The sequence below is a fragment of the Taudactylus pleione genome, unplaced genomic scaffold (genome assembly GCF_031769625.1).
Source record: "Taudactylus pleione unplaced genomic scaffold, aTauple2 ptg001005l, whole genome shotgun sequence".
Taxonomy (NCBI): domain Eukaryota; kingdom Metazoa; phylum Chordata; class Amphibia; order Anura; family Myobatrachidae; genus Taudactylus; species Taudactylus pleione.
In genome coordinates this window covers 858,052-881,505 of record NW_028285406.1, presented here as the reverse complement: position 1 = coordinate 881,505, position 23,454 = coordinate 858,052, and the positions used below count along the sequence as shown (strand labels likewise).

The following is a 23,454-nucleotide window of genomic DNA, read 5'->3' as shown; positions in this document are numbered from 1 at the left end:
ATGAGACTGTACCTTAACCTAACTTGAGCAAGTTCATTTGAAATAGTTTATCACCTTATACAGTGGCCATAAAATAGATTAGGAGGAGGATATTGCTCTGAAGAGGCACCACCCCTAAACAGCACAGACAGGTGTTAGCCTAGAACATTGGTCTCAGATCCTGAGAGACAGGGAAACCAGGGATCCACGTCTATTTGGGCTCCAGTAACAGAACCAATTTCAAGCTCAAGATAATAGGTTAAAAAAAATAAATAAGGTGCCTTTTTGCATACAGACCAAGGTTTGAAGTCCCAGTGGCAGGTTCATATCCTGATGCCAGCAGCAAAATTTCCGACAGAGCAGGCAAGTACCCTAACACTCCCTTAGCAGTGCCTAGCCACCCTAAACACACACCCCCAAAACCAAACACTGCTATGCTCCCTAAACCTAACCTCCCCCAAGGGTGCTATCTTTAACACCCCAAAACCTAACCCCACTACATTCCATAAAGCTAACGGTAAGGGCACCCCAAACTACCTCATTCAAGCAGGCGTCCCAGCATAGGAATAGGTGTCGATATTTTAAACCCTCTCTTCGGTCCCTTGTCGGGATTCGGATGTTGGTATTGAGACCTCTAACTACATCCTGATCAAGCCTCAAAATGATTGAACGATTGACTGCATTAAAATTAATGGAAACCGTCCAAAACCGACTGCAAACCCATCAGATGTCAGATTAGTTATCTGACAAAACGGGAATGCTCATCGTTGCACTTCGTTTTAAATGCTAATATAGCTACCTAATGGTTATGTTGCAGCTCTAAATAAATCTAATAAAAGTTTAAGGGATGCAATAGCAGAAAATATATAAAATTGCTATTGTTCCACTACATTTCTTATTCCCTTTTTCTGTACACCTTGACTAAAGTAAATACATTTCTACACTTGTATATTCTAGACCAGCATTTCCCAGTATCTGGTTCTCATCGCCCCCTCCCCCACAAAGGTCCATAAGGGTTACCAAGGTGTTAAAATGTTCTCCGTATAAGAACTTTTGTGAAACCCCCATTAGATCAGTTTGTCAGAAGATGCAGCCAGTCCTTGGTATGTGCAGTGGTTACAACGCGCCCCCCCCCTCTTACTACCCCAGTCTCACGTCAGAAGACTTACACTTATGTACATCAAACCCCCCCCCCCCAAAAAAAAACACCACACAGGAATGATTTGCGCACAGGCCCTTTATTCAGTAGTTAAGTGTACAGACATGACAGCATTGCTAGGGTAAGTGCCTTCATCCTGTGCAGCAGGTCCATCGATTCAGGTAACAGATTCACAATTCACATGTATGTACTCACTTAAACCATACAGACAAAAATAAATGTGGCAAGAAACATTGAGGGGGGGAATGGAGGTGGGAGCTGGATGCTTTATTTGGGTGTCTCAAATCCCAGGTATGATTAATTTTTTTGGCGGGCATATGCCACCAGAGGGCAGTTTCACTTCTTCCGAGCACTGACTGCACAGGCAAATAGCATTAACGGCACACCAGGTCAGTGATGCTCGTGCCAAATAAGAGGACGGGTGGGAAAAGTCACAGGGGTCCAGATCCAACAGGGAGGGGGTGGAGCTAGTCATGCACAGAAGTGAAGGTGTGACGTACAATGTTGGCATGGTAACATGGTGGTGGTGGTGGGGGGCGGCAAGTGCTGTCTGTTAACCCTGCCAGTGCTGAACCTGTCAGCTGACCAAAATAAGCAGCTGCAGCAGAGGGGTGGGCATGTTGCAACTGATGGCAGTGAGAAGTGGGCAGCAGAGCCTCGGAGCAGGTACGTATAAAAAAAAAGTCAAATCACCTAATTTAACAGCGTAAAATTCTTACACAGCCGGGACAGATTAGATATTTAGCCAATAGTTGGGGGACTGGCAGAACTGTGTATTCCAACGCACCAGACTACAAATCTCTGTGCACCAACATTACAATGGTCACGATATATGAGAAAAAGGTGAATGGATGGGAGAGGCGTGGTGGAATTGGGTGATCACCCTAGCACAGTGACAAGTTACTTTCTTAAACCAACATCTATTCCAGGAATCCTCCACAGTAATATAAAGCAGGACTCGCCAGGTCATGCAGGCAGAGAACGCAAGATTTACATGCTATATCACAAACATCGGGAGTCACAAACGGGCTCCATCTCTTTTACACCAGTTCAGCTACAATACAAAAAACACCAAGAACAACTTTGTATAAACTAATGAGCAACTTGTGTACTCTGACCACTTAAGATGAGTGCATTTATTTTAAAGGTAGGGCTTTCTTATTACACAAGGGTACAGCGTGCCCGTTTGAGGCTTAAAGCCAACCCTTCACCTATTCAGAGGCTCTGCCGTTTCTCAGAGGGAAGGGTGCCTGCTATTGGATGACGGGATTTCGGATGGAAGGGATCTGAATTTGTGCGGGTCAGGGTGAGTGGACTTAGGCAACCTCCTCCTCCTCGCCCTCCTCTTCAAACTCGCCCTCTTCTGCCGTGGCATCCTGGTACTGTTGGTATTCTGACACCAGGTCGTTCATGTTGCTCTCCGCCTCTGTGAACTCCATCTCGTCCATGCCTTCTCCCGTGTACCAGTGAAGGAAGGCCTTGCGGCGGAACATGGCAGTGAACTGCTCGGAGATGCGCTTGAAGAGCTCTTGGATGGCCGTGCTGTTGCCGATGAAGGTGGCTGCCATCTTCAGACCACGTGGTGGGATGTCACACACTGCGGTCTTGACGTTGTTTGGGATCCATTCCACAAAATAGCTGCTGTTCTTGTTCTGGATGTTTAGCATCTGCTCGTCGACCTCCTTCATGGACATGCGGCCCCTGAAGATGGCCGCCACCGTCAAGTAACGTCCATGTCTTGGATCACAGGCAGCCATCATATTTTTGGAGTCAAACATCTGCTGGGTGAGCTCGGGAACAGTTAACGAACGGTACTGCTGGCTTCCACGGCTGGTCAAAGGAGCGAAGCCTGGCATGAAGAAGTGGAGGCGTGGGAAGGGGACCATGTTGACTGCCAGTTTTCGAAGATCAGCATTGAGCTGACCTGGGAAGCGCAGACAGGTGGTGACACCGCTCATGGTTGCACTGACCAAGTGGTTAAGATCACCGTATGTTGGAGTGGTCAACTTGAGAGTGCGGAAGCAGATATCATACAGAGCTTCATTGTCTATGCAGTAGGTCTCATCTGTGTTTTCTACCAGCTGGTGTACGGAGAGGGTGGCATTGTAAGGTTCTACCACAGTGTCTGAAACTTTGGGGGAAGGTACCACACTGAAGGTATTCATAATGCGATCAGGGTACTCCTCCCTGATCTTGCTGATGAGGAGAGTGCCCATGCCAGAACCAGTACCGCCACCCAGGGAATGAGTGAGCTGGAACCCTTGCAGACAGTCACAGCTCTCAGATTCCTTCCTCACCACATCCATCACAGAGTCCACTAACTCTGCTCCTTCGGTGTAGTGACCTTTGGCCCAGTTGTTGCCAGCACCACTTTGACCTGCATGAAAAAGGACAAAGTCAGGGTTAATAACCACACAGAAACCCAAACCAGAAAAAAAAAAAAAAGTTGGGAGTAAAAGCCATCCAAGACAATAAAACCATGTTAAGGGCCCCAGACATCATGCGACAGTTTACCAAATCACCAAAACTGCTGGTCGGAAATGCCAAACAGTGCGGCATTGATGACTGCCAGTCTGCCTAGGAAATTGGTGAAACTTCATGTTACAGATTATGATCATATTTTGATCGTGATAGAGGTTTGATTTCCCAGATGACCAGACACCAGCATCTGGGGAATTGGGTGACGTATGGGGGCCTATAAGTCAGCTGGAAAAAGGCTTAAATCCAACCTTGGAGACCCTTTAAAGGTCTATATCTATCTATCTCTATAAAAAAAAAAAAAAAAAAAAGGAGTCTGAGCCATACTTTTCACATCTAAACTCACTGTACAATTTGGGGCTTCTGAGTTAAAAGCAAAAGCTTTGTACCTGGACAAAGCTCAGTGCAACACAAGGTGTGCAAATATTTACTTCTGCTTACAGGGTATATACTGGCTGCTTTTGCATGTAGACAAATACAGGACAGCTTTAGTTTTACACTGCAATTTATATTGGAGATATTTTCAAATATCCGTACCTAAAACCTCTCCCCCAATTGACGTACAACATGGCTTTGCTACCAGCTCAGAAGCAGCCCCATTGTTCCCATAATCCGCTCTTCCTGGTTGTTGTGGATTTTCTGTGGATTTACCTAATCTAGTATTTTCTCTTTCAAACATTAACTTTGTTTTTAGTATCATTATACAGATTTGCTCAGCTATAACTTCCCTCTTGGATTTGTAGCAGTGAAAGTTTGGGGATTAAAGTAGTTGTTAAAGGATCATTGCACAATTAGTGTGACACAGATCTAGTCGCTGGGCAAATGTACTACAGACGAGCCCTGCTTCTTCGCATTGCGACCAAGATGCAATTTTTGCAATGTGCCCAAGATGCACCAGAAGACTGTACAGATGAATCTTGCATGTGATATTTGTACAGCTATGTCCTTGCTCATCTAGCCTCAATACACCATGCTGTGTGATACTCCTGGCACAAGTGAACTGCCAGGTCGTACAATGCAGCACTGATCCGGATTGACTTCCACTGCATGGTGGAGAAACCACATCAGATTTCAGAGCGAAGCACATTCTGGATCAGCTCACATCCAATTTAATGTCAACCCCTCCTATAAGCTGCAGAAAGTCACCCCGCAAACACTGTACAAGTTATGTGCTTTGCCTTACCGAATACAAAGTTGTCCGGCCTGAAGATCTGTCCAAAGGGTCCAGACCGTACAGAGTCCATGGTGCCAGGTTCCAAGTCTACGAGGATGGCTCTGGGGACATATTTTCCACCTACAAAATATAAGATGTGCATTGTTAGGACAACCTGCTACTCATTAACTCATTGTATAAAGACAAACTGCAGCATACAGGTTACAAGTCTGAACGCACACGGGTGGCAGCATATACCGTGGTACAGGGCACAGCACGATTTCCTGGGATTACGGAGCCTGCCATATTTAAAGTATAACCTGTAATTACCTCATGTATATAAAACTGCTCAGTAATACACGGGACTTGAGATTTAAATTAAAGAGCAAGTAAAGCCACATTAACTTCCCAAAATATATGTCCTTGCTAAAAGACAACTTGATTGGTAATTGAGAACTTTTACAAATTACCAATCAAGTTGAATTATTTTACACAGAGGAATATAAGGATCAAGAGTATCCACAGATTGATAAAATGGATTTGCTTAGTTTATTGTTTATATGGCTCCGCTTAAAGGACAATTGGGGCAGATGTATGATGCTCTGGAAAGTGATAAACAACCATCCAACCAGCTCCCAGCTGTCATAATTCAAATACAGCCTGTAACATGGCAGTTGGGAGCCGAGTGGCTGCTGGTTTATCACTCTGCACTGTATCGCTTTACAGAGCTTCATACATCTGCCCCATTGTTCTAATAGCTGAACACTCCAGGGGGGCTCCTGACTATCAGAATAAATCTGCACTTCGCGACACGGGTGAAGGCTCACCATGCAGTGCATCTGTCACCACTGGAGGCGCCATTTCATTTCCGCACACATCAATGCTACTATAACCCTTTCATATCAGACAGGGTTTAGCCTTGTCGTTACCAGTTTTAGGCAACCTGATTGCTCCTCCAGAATTCATATTTTTTTTTGCTTTTAATTAATTAATTTTGCTGTTAGTTTACTGATGGGAGGGGTAAACTGGAAATAAGTAAAAAAATGAGAAAGCAATTCCTTCTCTACCCTTGACCTATGAAATAAACTAATTTTAATCTTCTATCTTAAAAGAAAAGATTAAAATTAGTATTATTTCAGAGTCAAAAAATGTAAAAATTTAATTTCTTCTCTACCCTTGACCCATCTTATTCCCAGTTTACCCCTCCCAGCAGTAAACTGCAGTGCCCCCTTCCGCTCCTCAACACCATCTATTCTACCATTCCAGTGTGCCTCGTCATGCGTTTCCAAGTTCCGTACACCGACTGATCCCGTCTACTCAACATTCCCCTCCCAAACCCCACTTTAAAATGCAGCTTCTTCCACTTAATGCAGCCATTCAGCTCCTGGCGACATCCATGGTACAATGATTATCAAGCCTGGAGCTGTCATTAGTGGTGATGAAGAATTAGGTCACTAGTGTAACAGCTCTACAGTAAGTGTTTAATGTTAATTTCCAGAGAAGCAAGGCCACTAAAGGCAGGCTTAGCTTAAGATAAAACTTTACAGAACAGCAAGTAAAAAAAAAAAAAAAGTAAACCATAATGATAGGAATGCTCTCTTGAACTGAAGGCTGGCAATCGTACAGACCTAGACTGTGCTGAACACCTTCAGGGGAGGGCCAGTCCATGCCAACGCAACAGGCGTATGAATAGACAAAAGAGCCCAGTGTTCTAGAAGGAAGTCACCCTCAATCCCTATGCACAGAGGAGCTATACATATGACTATACCTTTCATGGTCTTCTAAACAGACACTCTAGAACAGTGGTTGTTAAAGGTAACTTAATAGTTTGTGCGGTGTACAAACATAGACCGCTTTAAAACTTAGGGCAGAAATACTATAGCAGCACTTATCGTGCCTCTATAGCTCTTCTTGCTTTGCCTCTCATCAAGGTGAAGCAGGAAGCAACAGAAGTTTCCCCTACTGGGGAAATGTCTGAAAGTCTCGCAGTGCAGCTGCCTAGGTCTTGCCTCCCGGAATGCACGATCTCGTAAACATCGTGAGATCTGGTGCGCAGCCAGACCCCCACAGAAGCCATAGGATTTCATAAAATCAGAATGGTTGTCGCCATACAATAGTATGACTGTAAATGTTTATAAAGGTTTGCAGATAAGGTAGAGAAAAGATTCTCTACAGTATCGGTTTCAGAAATACCAAAGATCAACGTGTCTGTAATGGTTAGCATTACTGCCTCACAGCACTGAGGTCACAGGTTCGGTTCTCACTACGGCCCTAACTGTATAGAGTTTGTATTTTCTCCCTGTGCTTGTGTGTTTCCTCCCGGTGTTCTGGTTTCCTCCCATACTGGTAGGTTAATTGGCTCCCAACACAATTAACCCTAGTGTTGGTGCACATGTGATAGAGAACAGATTGTAAAGGCCCCAGTGGCGCCCCTAATAGTGTTCACGCTAGGCCGTTTTAGCAGGGCGCTGCTTCCTGCTCTACTTTAAAAGGGGCAAAATGCACCGCCTTTCTAGTAGCGCCCTACTAAAATAGCCTGGCTGCTGCTGTTGCATGGCATCTATTCACATTCAGGAAGAGGTTGGGGGAAGCCCAGCACCTCTGTAGGTACTGGGCAACCCCCCCCATTAGTGATGCCACCGGCCGGGCATGCCTTAGTGATGTAGGCGAGGCTGCAACACCCCCAGCAGTGTCAGTGTGGCAGTGCCCCCTTCCCTGTCCAGCTGTGGCCTTATTTCAGGAACAATACTGCCACCTCTTGTGCACCCTGCCCACCCCAAATCCTGCTGGGAACACAAAGATATGGATGGCCATATACTCTGTAAAGCGCCATAGATTATGTGTGCGCTACATTAATTGGTAGGGCATAAAAGTGCCAAATAGCGCTGTTATAGCACATTTGACACCTTCTTACATCTCCCCCTTGGACTAAGGATACATTGAGGAATAAAAAAAAAAGGGGGAGGGGGAGGATAAAGGGTGAAGGGAACTCCTTCATGGCATAGGACACACACGTACCGGAGGCCTCGTTATAGTAAACGTTAATTCTCTCCAACTGCAAGTCACTGTCTCCATGGTAGGCCCCAGTAGGATCGATTCCATGCTCATCACTAATCACTTCCCAGAACTACAGAAAAAAAAAAAAAAAAGAGGCAGTGGTTAAACAAGTATATTAAATGTTCTATGCAGAATATAAAAAGACTGATCATCCAGTATATTACATGCAGGCTACCACCACATAGGGGGAAATGCACCGAACATTGGAGAGAAAAGTTGCCCATAGCAACCAAACAGCTTTTAATCATTTCATAGACTACAATATAGTCTCCACTTTTAGGGGAATTCAATATGGAGCGAAAACTCAGTTTAGCACCTATGACGTCATTATCGCAGGTTTTAGTTTTACACCGTATTCAATTTCAAAGACTTTTCGCAGGTTCGAAAAGTCTTTGATAAAAAACGGGGATAACTTTTCACCATTGAATAGGTGTCGAAATTGGGGTTTAGGGGTGCAGGTTTAAAAAAATAGCCTGCACCCTGGGAATGTCATTTTAAAATTGACTGTCAAAAAGTTTAAAAAACAATAGGGACACCCCAAAAAAATAATTTAAAATTTGGGGTAAAAAAAAAAAAAAGGAAAAAATTGTTTAAAACTAGGGAAATAGGTTCAGGGCTATTCTGCAAGTATGCGGCAGGTGTATTCTAGAATAGATATATAGCGGCAGGTGCACAATTGCAGAATTTTTAAAAACTTACTTTAGGGACATCAAAATATGCTAGTACCCATTTCCATGTACCCCAAATTTGATGGGACCACTTAAATGAAAAAAATAACCTAAGTGCTCTTCTGCATCACTTCAATTTCGGGAAAAAAAAGCACCTGCTGCAGCTATTTAAATCCACGACTTTCATTTGCATGCTAAAACGGGGGTACCCATAGTGATCCCCCATGTTTTTACAACTTTAGGGGGGGTCCTACAATTTCAGGTAAATTTTGTTTTTTCACGCAAATCCCACTTCACAGGTTCCTGTTTTCAGAGGTTTTATATTGAATACGGGGATAAAGCGGGTGCGCTCCCGATACTTTATCCCAGAAAAATCTCCGATGTGGAGCGAAAAGTCCAGCACGGACTTTTCGCTCCCATATTGAATACCCCTCTTTGTCTCCTCTTTGTAAACCAGACAGGTGGAGGTGTTACCATGGCAACCAGTCAGATTCTGTCTTGTCCATAGTGACCAATTATATTTTAGCTATACAACAGTCTTATTGGTTTCCATGGACACCACATTTTTTGTATACCAAATCTCCCCCCAAAACTTGATACATCTCCCCTATAGACACATCAGCTGTTACACCCATGGGGAGGGGGGTGCTAGGTTTTCACGACTGCACGCAGTTTTCTGCTCATAGACTCCTGAGGTGGCCAAATGTCCTGTTTTTGGGTGCCCAAACTGCCATGGCAAATTAGGAATTTGCATTTAAACCTGGTGGGTCATTCCATGGTAACTCAATACAACATGCACAAATTGGATTGCGTGGCCAAAACTTCATATAACCCCCCCTCCCCCCCCTGATCTCCCGTTAACTTTAACCAGATCAGACAAAAAAAAATAAAAATTCCCATAATGTCCACATTTTTTGGGCAGAATTCTCCAGCCAGATTTAAAAGGGCAATATTTAAGGCAAAACAAGCTTGATTTTGTATTTTTAATGCCCTTTTAAAAATGGCAGGCTTTGAAAGTCCATTGCCAATTAAATATACCTGGTAGACTGTTACATAGATCCCAGCATTTTAAGATTGCGATACAGATATTTCTACTTCAGGGTCCATAGGGGGTCCACAGGGTTGACCTGGGGTATAGGTTGGGAACCAAATCCGGGCACCACGCAGTTAAAGCTTTTAGCTCCCAGGATGCACTTGGGTCCACTCTCCCTATAACCCCACCCCCAGCCAGAGGCACCTCAGTTTAAGTTGTGCCCGGCCGGAATCGGGTCACCGTTTAGTGCAGTGGGGAGCTGATTAGCAGCCCCTAAGCTTTATTTTTTTCTAAAGGACAGAGTTTTTTATTTTTCCTTTGGATTCTTCAGAGCGGCAGCGTCAGACTGTCCATAGGACGTCTAAGCTGTCGCTCCGTCACCCCGCTGGCGCTGAGACGCCAGTACAGATCTGGGGATCTCAGCGGGACCCCAGAGTCTGTACTAGCCGGACTCTGCGGGCGCCCAGGACTGCTGCCGGATTCACGGGGAGCAGGTAAGGCGCGGGTCACCGCTTGCGGTGATCCGCGCATTTGAAATGCAGTCCTGTGCCTCCGGTCTCTGGGGACAGACCGGAGGCGCCGGCAGTGGCGGCGGGCCCCCCATACCCCGTGTGTCCACTAGACCACCAGGGACTTAGTGTTCGGTGCAGGGAGCCGGCGTCCCGGGGGTTAATAGCCGGCCAGGGGAGGCAGCCTTCCCTGTTACAGCGGCTCCTCCCCTCAGCTCAGCGCGCCTTTCAGTATCCATAGTCTGGCGTCGCTGAGCTGCTTCCTCCGCGGGCCACGCTTCTTCTGAGGTCTCCAGCGGCCATTTTCTCTGTGGTGCAGCAGAAATCTCTGGAGATGGCAGTGAGTCCAGTCCCCCTGCGTACCTCACCATTAGGTCAGTGTACACAGCGCTGTAGCCTTCCCAGACACTGAATCTGGGTAAGTTGCATGCAGTGTAATAGTGCAGTATATTATATGACATGTTTATGTATATATGTGTATATCTGCATTGTATGTGACTTATGCTAGTGCTGACTGTACTTTATTCTCTCACCTGTCAGTGTATATCTATCCCTTTCCTTATCTGCCCTAATACAGCTGTACTTGGGGTGGTTCTGAGACCTCACATTTATATACTTGTTAATATTTGTGAGGTTTGTCACATACTGTTGCGTGCTGCACGTTGCCATATTTTGAGTGGAACTGTGTGTTGCATACGCTGAAAATGGGTCCCTGCAGCTAATTTTTAGTTTCAGTCAGGACCAGTATAGCGCTGCTTGATCACAAGGCTTGGTCAGATATGTCTGACCAGGAGATAGAGCGTTATACTGCACCCATTTTTACTATCCTGCAAGCCATGTGCTGCAGGTGTTAGTGCGGAGGATTTAACTCTTAAAGGGTTCTGTATGTGGCGTCATCGGGTGCCGGCCCCTTTCACGACCCCCTTGGGCTGTTTGTTTTCTCGGGATCCTCTTAATTGCGGATCGCCGGGCGGGCCCCATTGTTGTACCTCACTTGGGGTTACTTCACCATACTGCCCTTTTCATCTCAGGGTATCTCGCAGTTTCTTGCACTCTTCCCCTGTGACACAGACTACCGCTCCCTACAGGGGTTTTTTCGAGTATATGAATTCCCCCTGGTGCCACAATAGTCTGTCATGCCCCTTGCAGGGATTACCACAACAGCCACCCTGGGTGGAAGTCGTTTTTCTATGAAACGCAAATTGGCGTGGTTGACGCCCTGTGCTTACTTCCCACTTGGCTCTACCGTGAACTGGATACTGTTTTGGGCTCTTTCCCTCTTACACGGGGGGGAAGCCTATCTCAAGTATTATTATCCCTGCTTTCGGGCTGGTAGCAGGTCCATTCTGGTTAGAGTGAATGTTGACCTGCACCTGTATCATACTCCCTCAGTATTACGTGCATTCTGGGTCCCTGTTGCTGACTAGCGGGTGGATCGCAGGGCGGGACTCTGGCTGTTGCCAGATATGAGGTATTACAACAGTGTTTGGTCTCCTGTCCCAAATTCCCTGAGGGTCATCATGAGCCCCTCCTGGGGTGGATGGGCGTGTTACTCGTCGGATTACAGACGTTACTACGCATCCCATTCCTGCGTGGTCGGATTCTTCTGATCCGTAGGTGGTAACTCTGCCTGAAATCAGTATACTCGCTTTCAGGGGTTGTTAACCAACCATGCTATAGCCATGGTAGGATGGGTAATACTATTGCATACTGAGCTGATGTATTTGTAATGTTTTTCCCCTCCAACACGTCTGGGGTTCAAGTGTATTTGGTCGCTCACGTAATATATGCAGTTGTCATAGGTGGACATGCCTATATTGGATACCAGCTCCAAACTTTCAGAGTTCCGGCTGCGACGGTATCCTCCGTAATACCCTATGGCTGCGCTCTGGGAATGCAGAGGTGCAGATACCATCTATAGGGTATATCTGACCTTGACAGTGGCAGTACAAATTTCCCGCCGTCAGCTATGCTCACTACGGGGCCTCAGACTATTAAGTCTTTTTGTCCTCTGGGTCAGCCTAAAGGTCTGTTTTTTCATAGACTGTCGGCCTTTACAAGGGCTGACATATCCAGTTCCGAGCAGGCCTGGACTGCCAGCCGATCCTGCTTCTGAACCAACGGATATATCGTCAGCCTGACGAGACAGGCCTACCACTGGGAGATGGCGATTTCTCAGTTTGCCCGGTACTAGTGTCTAGTTGCCGCGGCTACGTGGGTAGGAGGGTACGCCCTCTCTTTGCTCAGGCGGCCTATTTCCATGTGATGGTACGCAGGCCCTTATTCGGAACAGGGCCTTACAAATCCAGAAAGCTATACAGTTGTTGCGGTAAGCGGAGCTAATTGGGCCATCCCCACTTTCTCAGCGAGGGACTGGTTGTTCTGCTTTCTTTCTGGTGCGGTGGCTGAATGGTCCTCTTTGGCCTATTCTCTGTCTCAATTCCCCGAACCAGTTCCTAAAGCTACCTGGGTTCAGGAAGCAATCCCTATGCTCCATCATACTATGTTTGGAACCCGGGGACTTTATGGTATCACTGGATATACAGGACGCGTGCCTACGGGTACTTACAGAGACCTTACCTCAGCATGGACTGAGGTTTGCTGTATCACAGCACTTACGATTTTTCGGGCTCTGCCTGTTGGGACTGATCTCAGTCCCACAGGGGTTTACCAGCATTTGGGATTTTCTGACAGTTCTTCTGTTCAGTATATCCCAATGCTCCTGTACCTGGATGGCCTCCTGCTCTTAGCAGGATCACCGGGGTACTTTACAGCCGGGTCTGGTTGACTGTGGGTTCTTCAGGGTGCAGACGTTTAATCAAGGGGAAAAAAAGTCCTCCCTGCATCCCTCTCTGGGTATTCTTCACCTAGGAGCCCTGCTGGATTCTCAAAATCTGAGAATTCTTCTGGCTTAAGACAGCATCTCCACTCTTCCATTAGGAGTACATGGATGTCTGCGCAGTCGCCATATGTCTTTACACTCTGGGATGCATGGTCCACTATTCAGTGTCTGCCTTTGGAAGGGTGGAATGGGCTCAGTTCCATTCCAGGCCTTTCCATAATTGGCTTATCTACAGATGGAACGAGTTTTTTCTGTCGGATCACTGTTCAAACGATGATGCTCTCCCCGGAGGCAAGTCGGTCCCTTTTCGGGTGACTATGGCCATCTCGTCCAGGGTATTCTTTGCTAAGGACAGTGTCTGGTTCGCATCCATTTCAGTGCAATTGGATGTCTGTCGATTCCACCCTGTCAATTAACTTGTTGGAACTTTAGCCTGTCTTGGGCTTCACTCTGGCATAGCCCTTGTTTCCAGGTGAACCTGAAAAAGTTCAGTCCGACAGGGTCAGAACAGTGGCTTCCTTTTTAGCAATACTGTTCGTTGGGTGGCAATGTCAGGTATGTCATACATTCGGGAATTGTCTGAGGGTCTCCTCCCGACCATCTCGACAGTGTTCATTTCGGGTGCTCTCCATTGGGAAGCGGGAGTCCTCAGCCGTTACGACGTGCATCCCGGGGACTAGTCTCTTCCCCAAGAGAGGTTTCATCTCCTGGTGAGCAGGGGGGGGGGGGCCCTCCTGAGGTGACACTCATGGCCTTCTGACTCTATCACACTATGGTGTTACAGTCCAACTCTGGGGATTCTGAAGCAACCTTCAGTGACTCTTTGTCGGTGAAGGGGTTCTTCCAATTTGCGTACCTGTGTTCTCCAGTCTCCATTCTTCCTCGAGGGAAGTGTTTCAATAGAGACAGAGATGCTTTCCTGCTGGTGGCTCCTGATTGCCCCAGATGTCAGGGGTACTTGGTTTTTCGGAGTCTCTCCATCGATACTCCATTCCTGATGCTTCGCTACCCAGACCTGTTGTCTCAGGGTCCTGGGGTTTGCCTTGGACCTGGGTCGTTTGTCTTTGACTACGTCCCTATAGTGGTCTTACGGCTTCCATGGCTTGGTCATCGTTGGAATGATTGGAGCACATGGATCAGCTTTTGCTGGGACCTACCACAATCTGTGGCAGCCATAATTCTTATGGTATTATACCTATCAATACGATCCTCTGGTGTCCAGGATTTCCAGATTTTCTGGCATTCCTTCCGGCTGGCTTGGGTTTCTCCCTCGGCCTGGCCTTCCTGACAGTGCAGATCTCTACACTGTCAGTATGATTAGGTTATGGAATTGCTCCGCTCTGATATCCAGTTCATCCTTTGGAGTGTTCTCTGGATTATGCCTCCATTTGTCCTCCCTAGGGTCTCCTTGGGAGTTAGTAGTGGTTCTTCGTTAACTCCGGGGAAAGTTAATGGAACCGCTGGTTGTAATAGCCATTACATGGTCTATTGCTTTGGCTTTCTCTCTTTCTATCAGGGAGTTTATATCAACCAGGTGAGTGTCGGAATTGGGAGCGTTCTCATGTGGCTCCCTCTTCTGGAGGGCATCTTGTTAGGGTGTGCGTTGCTCTCACCCTGTGTTTCTTCTTAGTGATTTTCAGGTTCCATATTATTCTGGAACTTATGGTGCGGCCATTCAGTCCCCAGTCCTCTCGGCTGGTGTGGCCTCATTGACTGTGGTCCGGCCTCTGTGGATTTATGTGATCCATTCAAGTTCCTGACGGAAATCGGACTCCTTATTGGTGGTCTGAGATTTCTGGTTTTAACAGGAAAGGATGGCCGGCCTATGGCCATATGTTGGCTGGACGGCCTCGTATGTCTTCTTCAGGGGCCTACCCATGGGTAGGCCTTTCTGTTGTTGCTGCTTGTTTTTTTTTCTCGGGCCATGTAACCCTCGTGGGTGGCTCGCGGTGGCACCTTGGCTGGTTTGCCTTGCTAGGTGGCCACCTGGTCTTCTGTCTACACCTTTTTAAGGTTCTAGGCATTGTTTTCCTTTGCCTCTCAGGATGCTTCCTTTTTGGCGGCGGATTCTCCTCTCAGCACAGGAGCGTCCCCTCCCTTGGTTGAACTGCTTTGGGACATCCCCAAGGTCAACCCTGTGGACCCCCTATGGACCCTGAAGTAGAAAACAAGAGATATGGTAAGAACTTACCTTTGTTATCTCTGTTTCTACGAAGTCCATAGGGTCCACAGGGCGCCCGCCCTGACGCACCTGGCTTCAAATGGGCTGTGTGACTGGTCACCGGTTTTCCGTCTCCCATTTCTGTGAGTATGGTTATCGAGTGTTCCAGTTTTCTCTTTTTTTCTCCTCCTCCGGCCTTTGGCTACTTACAAACTGAGGTGCCTCTGGCTGGGGGTGGGGTTATAGGGAGAGTGGACCCAAGTGCATCCTGGGAGCTAAAAGCTTTAACTGCGTGGTGCCTGGATTTGGTTCCCAACCTATACCCCAAGGTCAACCCTGTGGACCCTATGGACTTCGTAGAAACAGAGATAACAAAGGTAAGTTCTTACCATATCTCTTGTTATCCTAGGCCAGACCAATGGAGACATTGTAATTATTCTGGGATATGCAGAACCCAATATGGGGTCCAGAGCTGAAAATCTAGACCAGGCCCTTCTGAAGACTGAGAACTGCTATATAATTCTAGTCTACCACAGGTGAAGGAGCAGCTTAGGTGCTTTATATGGCCATATTACAGCCAGGCAGAATTGGGTATAAACATTATTGTGTATTTTCAATTTGCACCATTCCTCCAGCCACACCTGGCAGGAAATTCTCATTATGCAGAGCTAAATCAGAGCTATATAAAGAAAGCAGAGCACGAACTCTGATGTGGACAAGGCCTGCAAGCTCCCCTACTATGGGGAAGATTTGCAGAGTTATGGTGCATACATGCGGTCACATTTTTCTTCAGTTCTGAACGATAACGACTTAAAAAATTGTTCAATCGTTCAGATCCAAAAGAAAAATCGGACATATGGGCAACAATGAATGATCAACAATGTGCGTTCCCGTTTGTCAGATAATGATGTCTGACATCTCGTGTTTGGAAATCGTCCAAAACTGACTGAACAATTTTTTTACTGTATTAAAATGAATGCAATCGTTTGCAAATTGTTCATCTGACATATCTGACTGTGTGTATGCACCTTTAACCCGTTTAGAGTTTAATGTGGTTAAATGCACATAAAATAGTCAGTGCTGCCAGTTCTGTGGTATCCAGTTAGCGTCACAAATTGAGCAGGGTTAACTTTCCATACGTAGCTAGGCTGTTCTAGCGGGGCACCACACTGCCCCTTTACGTGTTCTGCTGGTGACCCTCTACAGCAGCAGTGGCCAACCTGTGGCTCGAGTCACATGCTGCTCTTCCATTCTGATGCGGCCCCCCTGCCTGACAATCCAATTAGCCATGATGATCTTGTGGGTGAGAGTCATTGCAGCAATGGCCGCACTTTACAGCAGCCCAAATTCGCTTAGAAGAGCTCTCAGCCCCATAGCAAAATTCAGCAAAGGGTGTGAGGTGCCAGTACATTGCTGGCGTTTTAATGCCGTTGCAACGGCAGCTCGCACCCTTCGCATTTAGTTTGATTGACCCCTTATGCTATATAAAATACCTTGAGCTTTCTTAACTTCAATTTGGCAGCTCTATTACTAAATAAAGTGTCTTGTGCCCCCTTAGTTTAAATCTGGCAGCACCATCTACTATAAAATGCTTTTTGTGACATATTTCCTTCAAAGGAAAGTGTCACAAGGAGTTTTATATAGCATATGTGCGCTGCCAGATTGAAGAGGGGTCACAAGGTGGTTTAGATTGTATAAATCGTGTGCTGCCACATTAAAGCTAAGGTGATTTCTACAGTATGAATGGGCTGCCGGATGGAAGCCAATGTGTCACAAGGTGTTTTTGTACACATTTTAGGTATTTTGACAATGTTCCTACTTAAGCATCATGTAGAAAATGTTGCCCTTCCAATTTAAAATGCGCCCAGTCAGCACCCTGTCCTAAAAAAAAAAAAAAAAAAAAAAAAATCCTAGAGTGAACACTACATACGATCTAATGCAGTTTTTTTTCTCAGAGCCCCTGAGCAGGTGGAGAGCTTGGGAAAATACCTACTTTTAAAAGGTAACAGTTTCAGAACCCCTGGGATACCTATCCCCAGGCCCCCACAATAATGAAGAGACTCAGAAGTTTTTGCCTAGTAGGGACATGGAATTGTGGTGAAATCCTGAATAGTTTGATGTGGGACAGGTATATGGCGGAGCTGTATCGGTGCAGTGCGTTTAGTCAATTTTTTTTTTTTTAAAGTGGTTTATGACAAATTAACATGCATTTTTATTTATAGAGCAAGTCATTTGCTGAAAAACACCTGGTTCCAACAATCTTTACTTTTTTTTAAATGCAAAAAAAAACAAAACAAATTTCACACCTTTTAAGTGCCCCAACTAAGTTGCTACTAGCTACCAATATTCTTCAATTCAATGTTAGGGGGCATTTCAATGAAGTGCGATGCTGAATAGTCCCGGGATGGAGTTCCCGGAGCTATTCAATTGACCGTGCTGTTAAGTCCAACCAAAACCACTCAAGTCAGAGAATGCTGGTTACCGCGCTGTAAGCTGGGTGTTTGGTTGCAGTAACCAGCATTTGCCAAGTAAAGTGTCGGGCTAAGCTGGAAAACATTGCAGCCGGCACTTAAGTCTGATTTTTGATCAGGAAGGTGCGAGCAGAAATCCTGTAGTCTGACTCAATTGAATAGCTCTGGGCTTCTAGGTGAACCTCCCCCGTTTACCCCACCTGAAAAATCCTGGGTTGGTGAGTGTTCACATGCATCAACCTGGGATTTTAGTCAGTTGTAAACGGATCCACCCGGGTCCAGTGACCTGGCGATTCTACCCAGCTAGCTGGCAGTGTTGAGCACAGGTCATTGCCGTGTCACCCTGCAGTGTAAACAGCATGATCCAGGGTCACACCGCATGCCGCCAGATTGGCCGGCTTCAGTGGCGTTTGGAGATGTCCACTGCAGGGCCAACCAGAACGGAGCAGCGCACCCTACCCGCCCTCCCTGCGGATGGCTGTGGAGTAAGGTAAAAGGGTCTCGGAGGGAGGGGGGGGGGGGGGGGAGAAGTGCAGCTCACCTGTGCCAGGGAGCTGGGTTAGTGCTGACCTGGGCCTGGTGTAACCGGTGTCGACCTGGGCATAACCCAAGTCAGCACAGTGGTGTAAAAAAAAAGGGGGGGGGGGGTGTGTCTGTCCTGGGTTTGAACAGTGTTCCAAATCCCGGGTCAGACCCAGGACTTTGGTGTAACAGCAGTATTAGTTTGCACTTGTAGGGTACAGACCGATTTACTTTTCCACGGCCATCATAGATCAAGTAACCATTTTACAGCTAAATTTTGCGGTAATCGGGAGCATGCAAAACCATGCCAAGTGAAACTGATATTTTACTGCGGCTAATTGAATATCTCCATGTCTGTGGTAGTAAGGCAGTATAGATTACAAAGCTCCACTGGGGAAGGGACTGATGTGAATGACTCAATAGTCTGTACAGCATTGTGCAATATAAACAGTTAATGTTAATAACCTCCTCAGTAATATTGAGTCATAGCAAAGGTGGATGTGCAAGAAGACTTCCTTCCTCCGTCAGTCAGTCTGGCTGCTTAGCCTCCAGCCACCTTATACTCATACGCAGGCAGATGTCCCTGTTTGCAGCTTCATTGGATCCTAGTTTCAGTGACCTGTACAAGTGATTTACTAATACGCACTTTCCCATTCATCTAACTAAAAATGGCTTCTTGCCCAAAACTGACTGATAAGATAAGCTTATCTTAACACACAAGTGCTGTGTAGCCTGTATTCCTTCCTGGTAACTACCACCTGATTTCAAAATAGAAAAATTATATATTTTAATTATTTTATCACTCAATCGCTATATTGTCTTTATATTTAATGACGTGGTTTTTTTTCCTCCACTGAGCAGTGAACTTCGAATTCAGATTTCTGATAAATATCACAGTCACATTTGCAAGACCATTTAATTCTAGTGAATATAAATATATTCAAAGATGTCTAATTACAGTGACTAGTATTAGCCAAGCTGCACAGATCTGACAAGAATCCATGTTTGAGGCATTGCAATCAAACTAGGCATAAGCTACCAAGCAGCAGTATTAGGACTAGTCTCCAGTAACCTGTAAGCCTATCGCCAACCGAGAGAACAGGACGTGGTGCTGCAAGCTATGGAAAATTAGACACAGGACACTGCATCCTCCCCCCTGAATCTCCAATAGAGGATTCGGATCACTAATACACAAGCCCGGCCAGCCAGCAGCACTTGACTAGTCAGCTCTTCCGTCAGCAAACCAAATAAATCTGACTATGCAACAAGCAGGGGCAGCTGTTACCAGCCTCCATTCCGCATCTGTATTCACCTCCCCCTACCAGCCATAGACCAAACAATGTGGGATTGGAAAATCTCATCCCCTCATCCCCCCCCCTCCCTCCCTCAGTGCAGGGGTGGCAATTGTATAGCTATTAGCCCCCAAACCCCTGCAAAGAGATGCAAAATGCATCCCAGGGTGCTACTGTTACACAAAACAGCCTGGAAGGTACTGCCAGGGGGGGAGGGGGTTAAAGGACCTGCAGCATGGAATGCAAATGGCTGTCTGCATTTGACATGAAGCAATTCCAGGTTCAGTTTAAACAGATCAGATTTCTATTTAAAAAAAAAAAAAAAAAAGTGGTCACAAAATTTATTTACCCATCAAAATATATGACTTGCAGGAAGCACAGTGGAGGAGAATGAGAGAATATGTAATAGAGATAGATAGAGATCTATCAGCAGCTTTGTCACCCCAATGACAAGCCAGGCTCACTCCTGCGCCCTGCATCACCTGACACTGGCAGATCCGGCTTGGAGGGAGGAGGAGGGGGGGGGGGGGGGGGTTGTGCTGGGGTGGGGCTGCCTCATGCACATTTATTACATGATTAACACATCTGCTGCGACACAGCACCAGTGAACACTCCTCTCCCCCCACACACAACCCTACAGGAAAGACAGGGATACTGCACATCCCACCCTTTCCATGACATTACTGCACCAGTGAGTGACCAGCCAGCAATGCCCAGCTACATTACACACCCCAGGATTCCCCCCTGTACAATGGCACCAGCACCACACCCAGCTCACATCCCCGCATTGCTGAGAGCAGAGGCGTCACCGCACTGCCATGTGACTGGCACAGCCCACCCACCCATGTACCCTACACAGACATGGTGTCTGGGGGCAGGGGGCCAGGTCCACTCACATGAGAGAGCAGGATATGCTGGCACTAATACATATCTACCCACACACCCCTATTTACACTACAATTAAGTGTAAGCTCTGTAACACAGGGATCTGCTCTGACGCCCCCTCCCCCCCATTTTATTACACCATGTAGTAAACTATCAGATTGCACCCACATCACATTACTATGCATGAAACCTAGGCCCCTCACCCTATATATGCCCATCACCCATTTGCTGCAACCAGAAAAAAATTAATATATATATATATAGCAAATAGGTGAGATATATATATATAGCTCCTTAAAATACGTGTAAATAGACACATAACCGAGATGATGACAGTCTATCACACTATGCCCCGGGGTGGGCGGGAAATAACCGCACGATCAGAGTGCGAGCTGCGCGGCTCAGCAGGCCCCCTCCTCACCTTGGCCCCTATCTGGTTGCCGCACTGTCCCGCCTGCAGGTGCACAATCTCCCTCATGGCGCCGGTCTTGCTGTTCTGCTCGTCTCTTTTTCCCCCGCGTGTATGTGATCCCCGGATGACAGCACCGAAACCTCTGCTCGTCCCCGTCCCCGCGCCCGCGACTTATATACCTGCTGACGTCACAATGCTGACGGGCGTGGGAGGACGCTCTCGACGGCCATTTTGAAAGCGGGCACGCCGCGCCTTAGTGCTCGGGACGGCGGCCATCTTAGAACCAGGGCCAGCACGTGACGCGGGCAGTGTGAGTGAGGTAGACTGCGCGGCGGCGGCGGCGGCGGCCATTTTCGCTCGTGTCAGGAGTTTCGGCCTAGTCGTGCTCTTTGGGGCGTTAATAGGAGTGGGTCATCGTGTGGCCACTCTTAGGTTGTGCTATAGGCGGGTGGCTTCCTCCATGTGCCCCTATTTTTCTGGAAACTGCTTTATTTACCACACTGGAATCTGTAGCACGATATATTGGCCCCTTTTATAATTTAAGTGCCTGGGGAGCCCCAAATCATGGCCGTTGCTAGGTGTCTCGGCACCGTCCCGTGCTCCCCCCACACTGTCCCTAACTGCGCCCTGCCCCTGTGCATATAATTATGGTAGCCAGGTATGCAAATTCCGCGATCGCACTGCTGTAAGGACGCCCTCTATGTCTTAGAGAGCCATGGCAGAGCAAACGCACGCCGTTCTAAACACACCCACTTTTCTTTCTTAGCACACGTCATCTCCAGGAAGTGTATGAACCATCGAGAGCCATCGGAGCAGCATGCAGCCCTAGAGGTAGACCCTACCCCGCCGTAAGCACCGCGATCACTGCAGGCTGAAATACAACCAAGTGACGTACCAATGACGCTTCCATGCTAATTATGGATGCCCATTAAACGCTGTTTTGATGCCCAGACACGCCTGTGTTCGCACCACCACTCCACTGTTCACAAGCACCTACCCCTGTTACCACCCACAAAAGGCACTGTCACTCAAATTAGCATCCAGTCTGTGTACTACGAGTGCACAATTCCAGAGCGCAGTGAGTGACTCGCAGATGCGCATATTGACGCATATGCATGCGGAGACGGGCGGCAGTCGCCTATAGTGTGCGTCTGCGGCTTAGCGTCCGAGTCTGAATTAGGCCCTAACTATTTGTGAGGTTTTGTCACATACATTTGTTGCACTGTGCCATATTTGGGCTGTGTGCTCTTGCAGCTTACCCAGGCATAAGGCAGGACCAGTTTATTGCTTCCTCTAGTATACTACATACACGGTGGTTGCATTATACCCAGTGCAATCTACTCTGCAGCTATGTCTAGCAAAGACAGGAGTATTAACAGGCATCTGCCTCCATACAGCTATCAGGCAAGTTATGGGCTGCAGGCTTAAGTGAGGAGGATTTGATAGGGGCTCCTTAGTTCAGGTACTGGCCGCTATTTCGGACCGCCTAGCAGATCCAGCTGTAATTCCCCTGAGGGGGTTATCACAGCAGGATGTAATGCCCCCTTTGGGGTTGTCACATCAGGTACCTCTTGTACCCCTGCCATGGGTAGACGTACTCTGAAACTTGATATAGAGGCTCTCATTCAGACCCGCTCGCAAGCGGGTCGATGGTTGTGCGTGCACAATGTGCGTGTGCAAGCCCCGTAGCGAGTGAGATATTCACTCGCTCCGAGCCTCGCTACAATCGGGGTGGCTGTCGATGTTGATCGACAGCTCGTCCCGTTTTGTAGGCGGGGTGGGGGGGTGGCTGGACAAACGGAGGTGTTCCTGAAGGAACGCCTGCCATTTGTGGGCGGCCCTACTGACATCACCAGTGATGTCAGTAGTGAGCTTCCGGCTCTATTAGAGTAGGAAGCTCACTGGGGCTTGCGGCAGACAAGACCCTACTACAAAGGTCTCGTTGCAAGCCCGATCGCGACCATCACCTGGCTGCTCGCAAAAGCTGTGGGTGGTAACCCACAGCTTAGCAAGCAGCCAGGAGGCCGGCTTTAAAAAAAAAGCGCCCTCATTCAGAGCGAGCGCTCGCTTTTTGCGAGCGGCTCGGATTGAGGGCCAGAGTCTGATGGCTACATCTCATGCCTTTCAAACCATGTTGCAAGGTGGGAAACTTTTACCCAGTAAATCCTTTACACATCCTGTTATCGTCACTTATGCTGGTCTTTCTAACCCTGACTCCCCTTCGGAGGAGGATGAGACTCGGTCAAAAATTGTTATTCCTGCGTTGGTACGAGCTGTCCGATTCATCTTATTAATAGAAGATGACGAGCCAGCCCCTAAATCCAAGCACCCTCTGTTTGAATGACAGAAAGTAGCTTCAGCAGAATTCCCTCTATCGGATCATCTAGCTGAAATCATGGCTGCAGCCTGGCAATCGCCTGGTAGGTGGTTTCATACTTACCTCATGTTACTCTTTTCCTGTGGCTCATTGTGCAAAATGGGAACACCCCCTGTGGTGGATTCACATGTTACGCGTTTAATTAAAAGCGCTAAGTTGCCTATTCCTACGGTTACTTCTTTGAAGGATCCTACAGATAGGAAGGTGAAAGCTTGCCTGAAATCGATAAACTCTCAGGGAATGTTGCCGTCCAATTATGGATATTGCACGGTTGGCTAAAGCTATAGAAAGCTGGGCTGACACACTTGAAGACTTTTTTCCCTCAGATGCTTCTAGGGATCAGATGTCTTTTGTTGCTCACATTCGAGATGCAGCTTCCTATTTTGGAGAAGCGACAGTGGATGCCAGTCTCCTAACCTGCAGAGTTGTGGCTGTGTCTGCCCGCCGTACCCTGTG

At 47.2% G+C, this 23,454-nt stretch overlaps 1 protein-coding gene across 1 annotated transcript; it reads right to left on the bottom strand.

Moving 5' to 3' along the window:
- Positions 1-1,198: 1,198 nt before the first annotated feature.
- TUBB4A (tubulin beta 4A class IVa) lies at positions 1,199-20,781 on the bottom strand. The gene is made up of 4 exons (XM_088461044.1): positions 20,631-20,781; positions 7,788-7,896; positions 4,800-4,910; positions 1,199-3,515 (listed from the first exon to the last, which is right to left on the bottom strand). The coding sequence occupies exons 1-4, from the start codon at positions 20,685-20,687 to the stop codon at positions 2,455-2,457; spliced, it is 1,338 nt and encodes a 445-aa protein (XP_088317170.1). The 5' UTR covers positions 20,688-20,781; the 3' UTR covers positions 1,199-2,454.
- Between the last annotated feature and the right edge of the window lie 2,673 nt (positions 20,782-23,454).

Bases quoted from the DNA above. Each gene is read 5' to 3' on its own strand.
- TUBB4A (XM_088461044.1), bottom strand. From the start codon at position 20,687: ATGAGGGAGATTGTGCACCTGCAGGCGGGACAGTGCGGCAACCAGATA. The intron at 4,911-7,787 runs GTACGTGTGTGT...TATATTTTGTAG, and splicing joins TTACTATAACGAGGCCTCCG to GTGGAAAATATGTCCCCAGA. The intron at 3,516-4,799 runs GTAAGGCAAAGC...TTTTTCATGCAG, and splicing joins GCCGGACAACTTTGTATTCG to GTCAAAGTGGTGCTGGCAAC.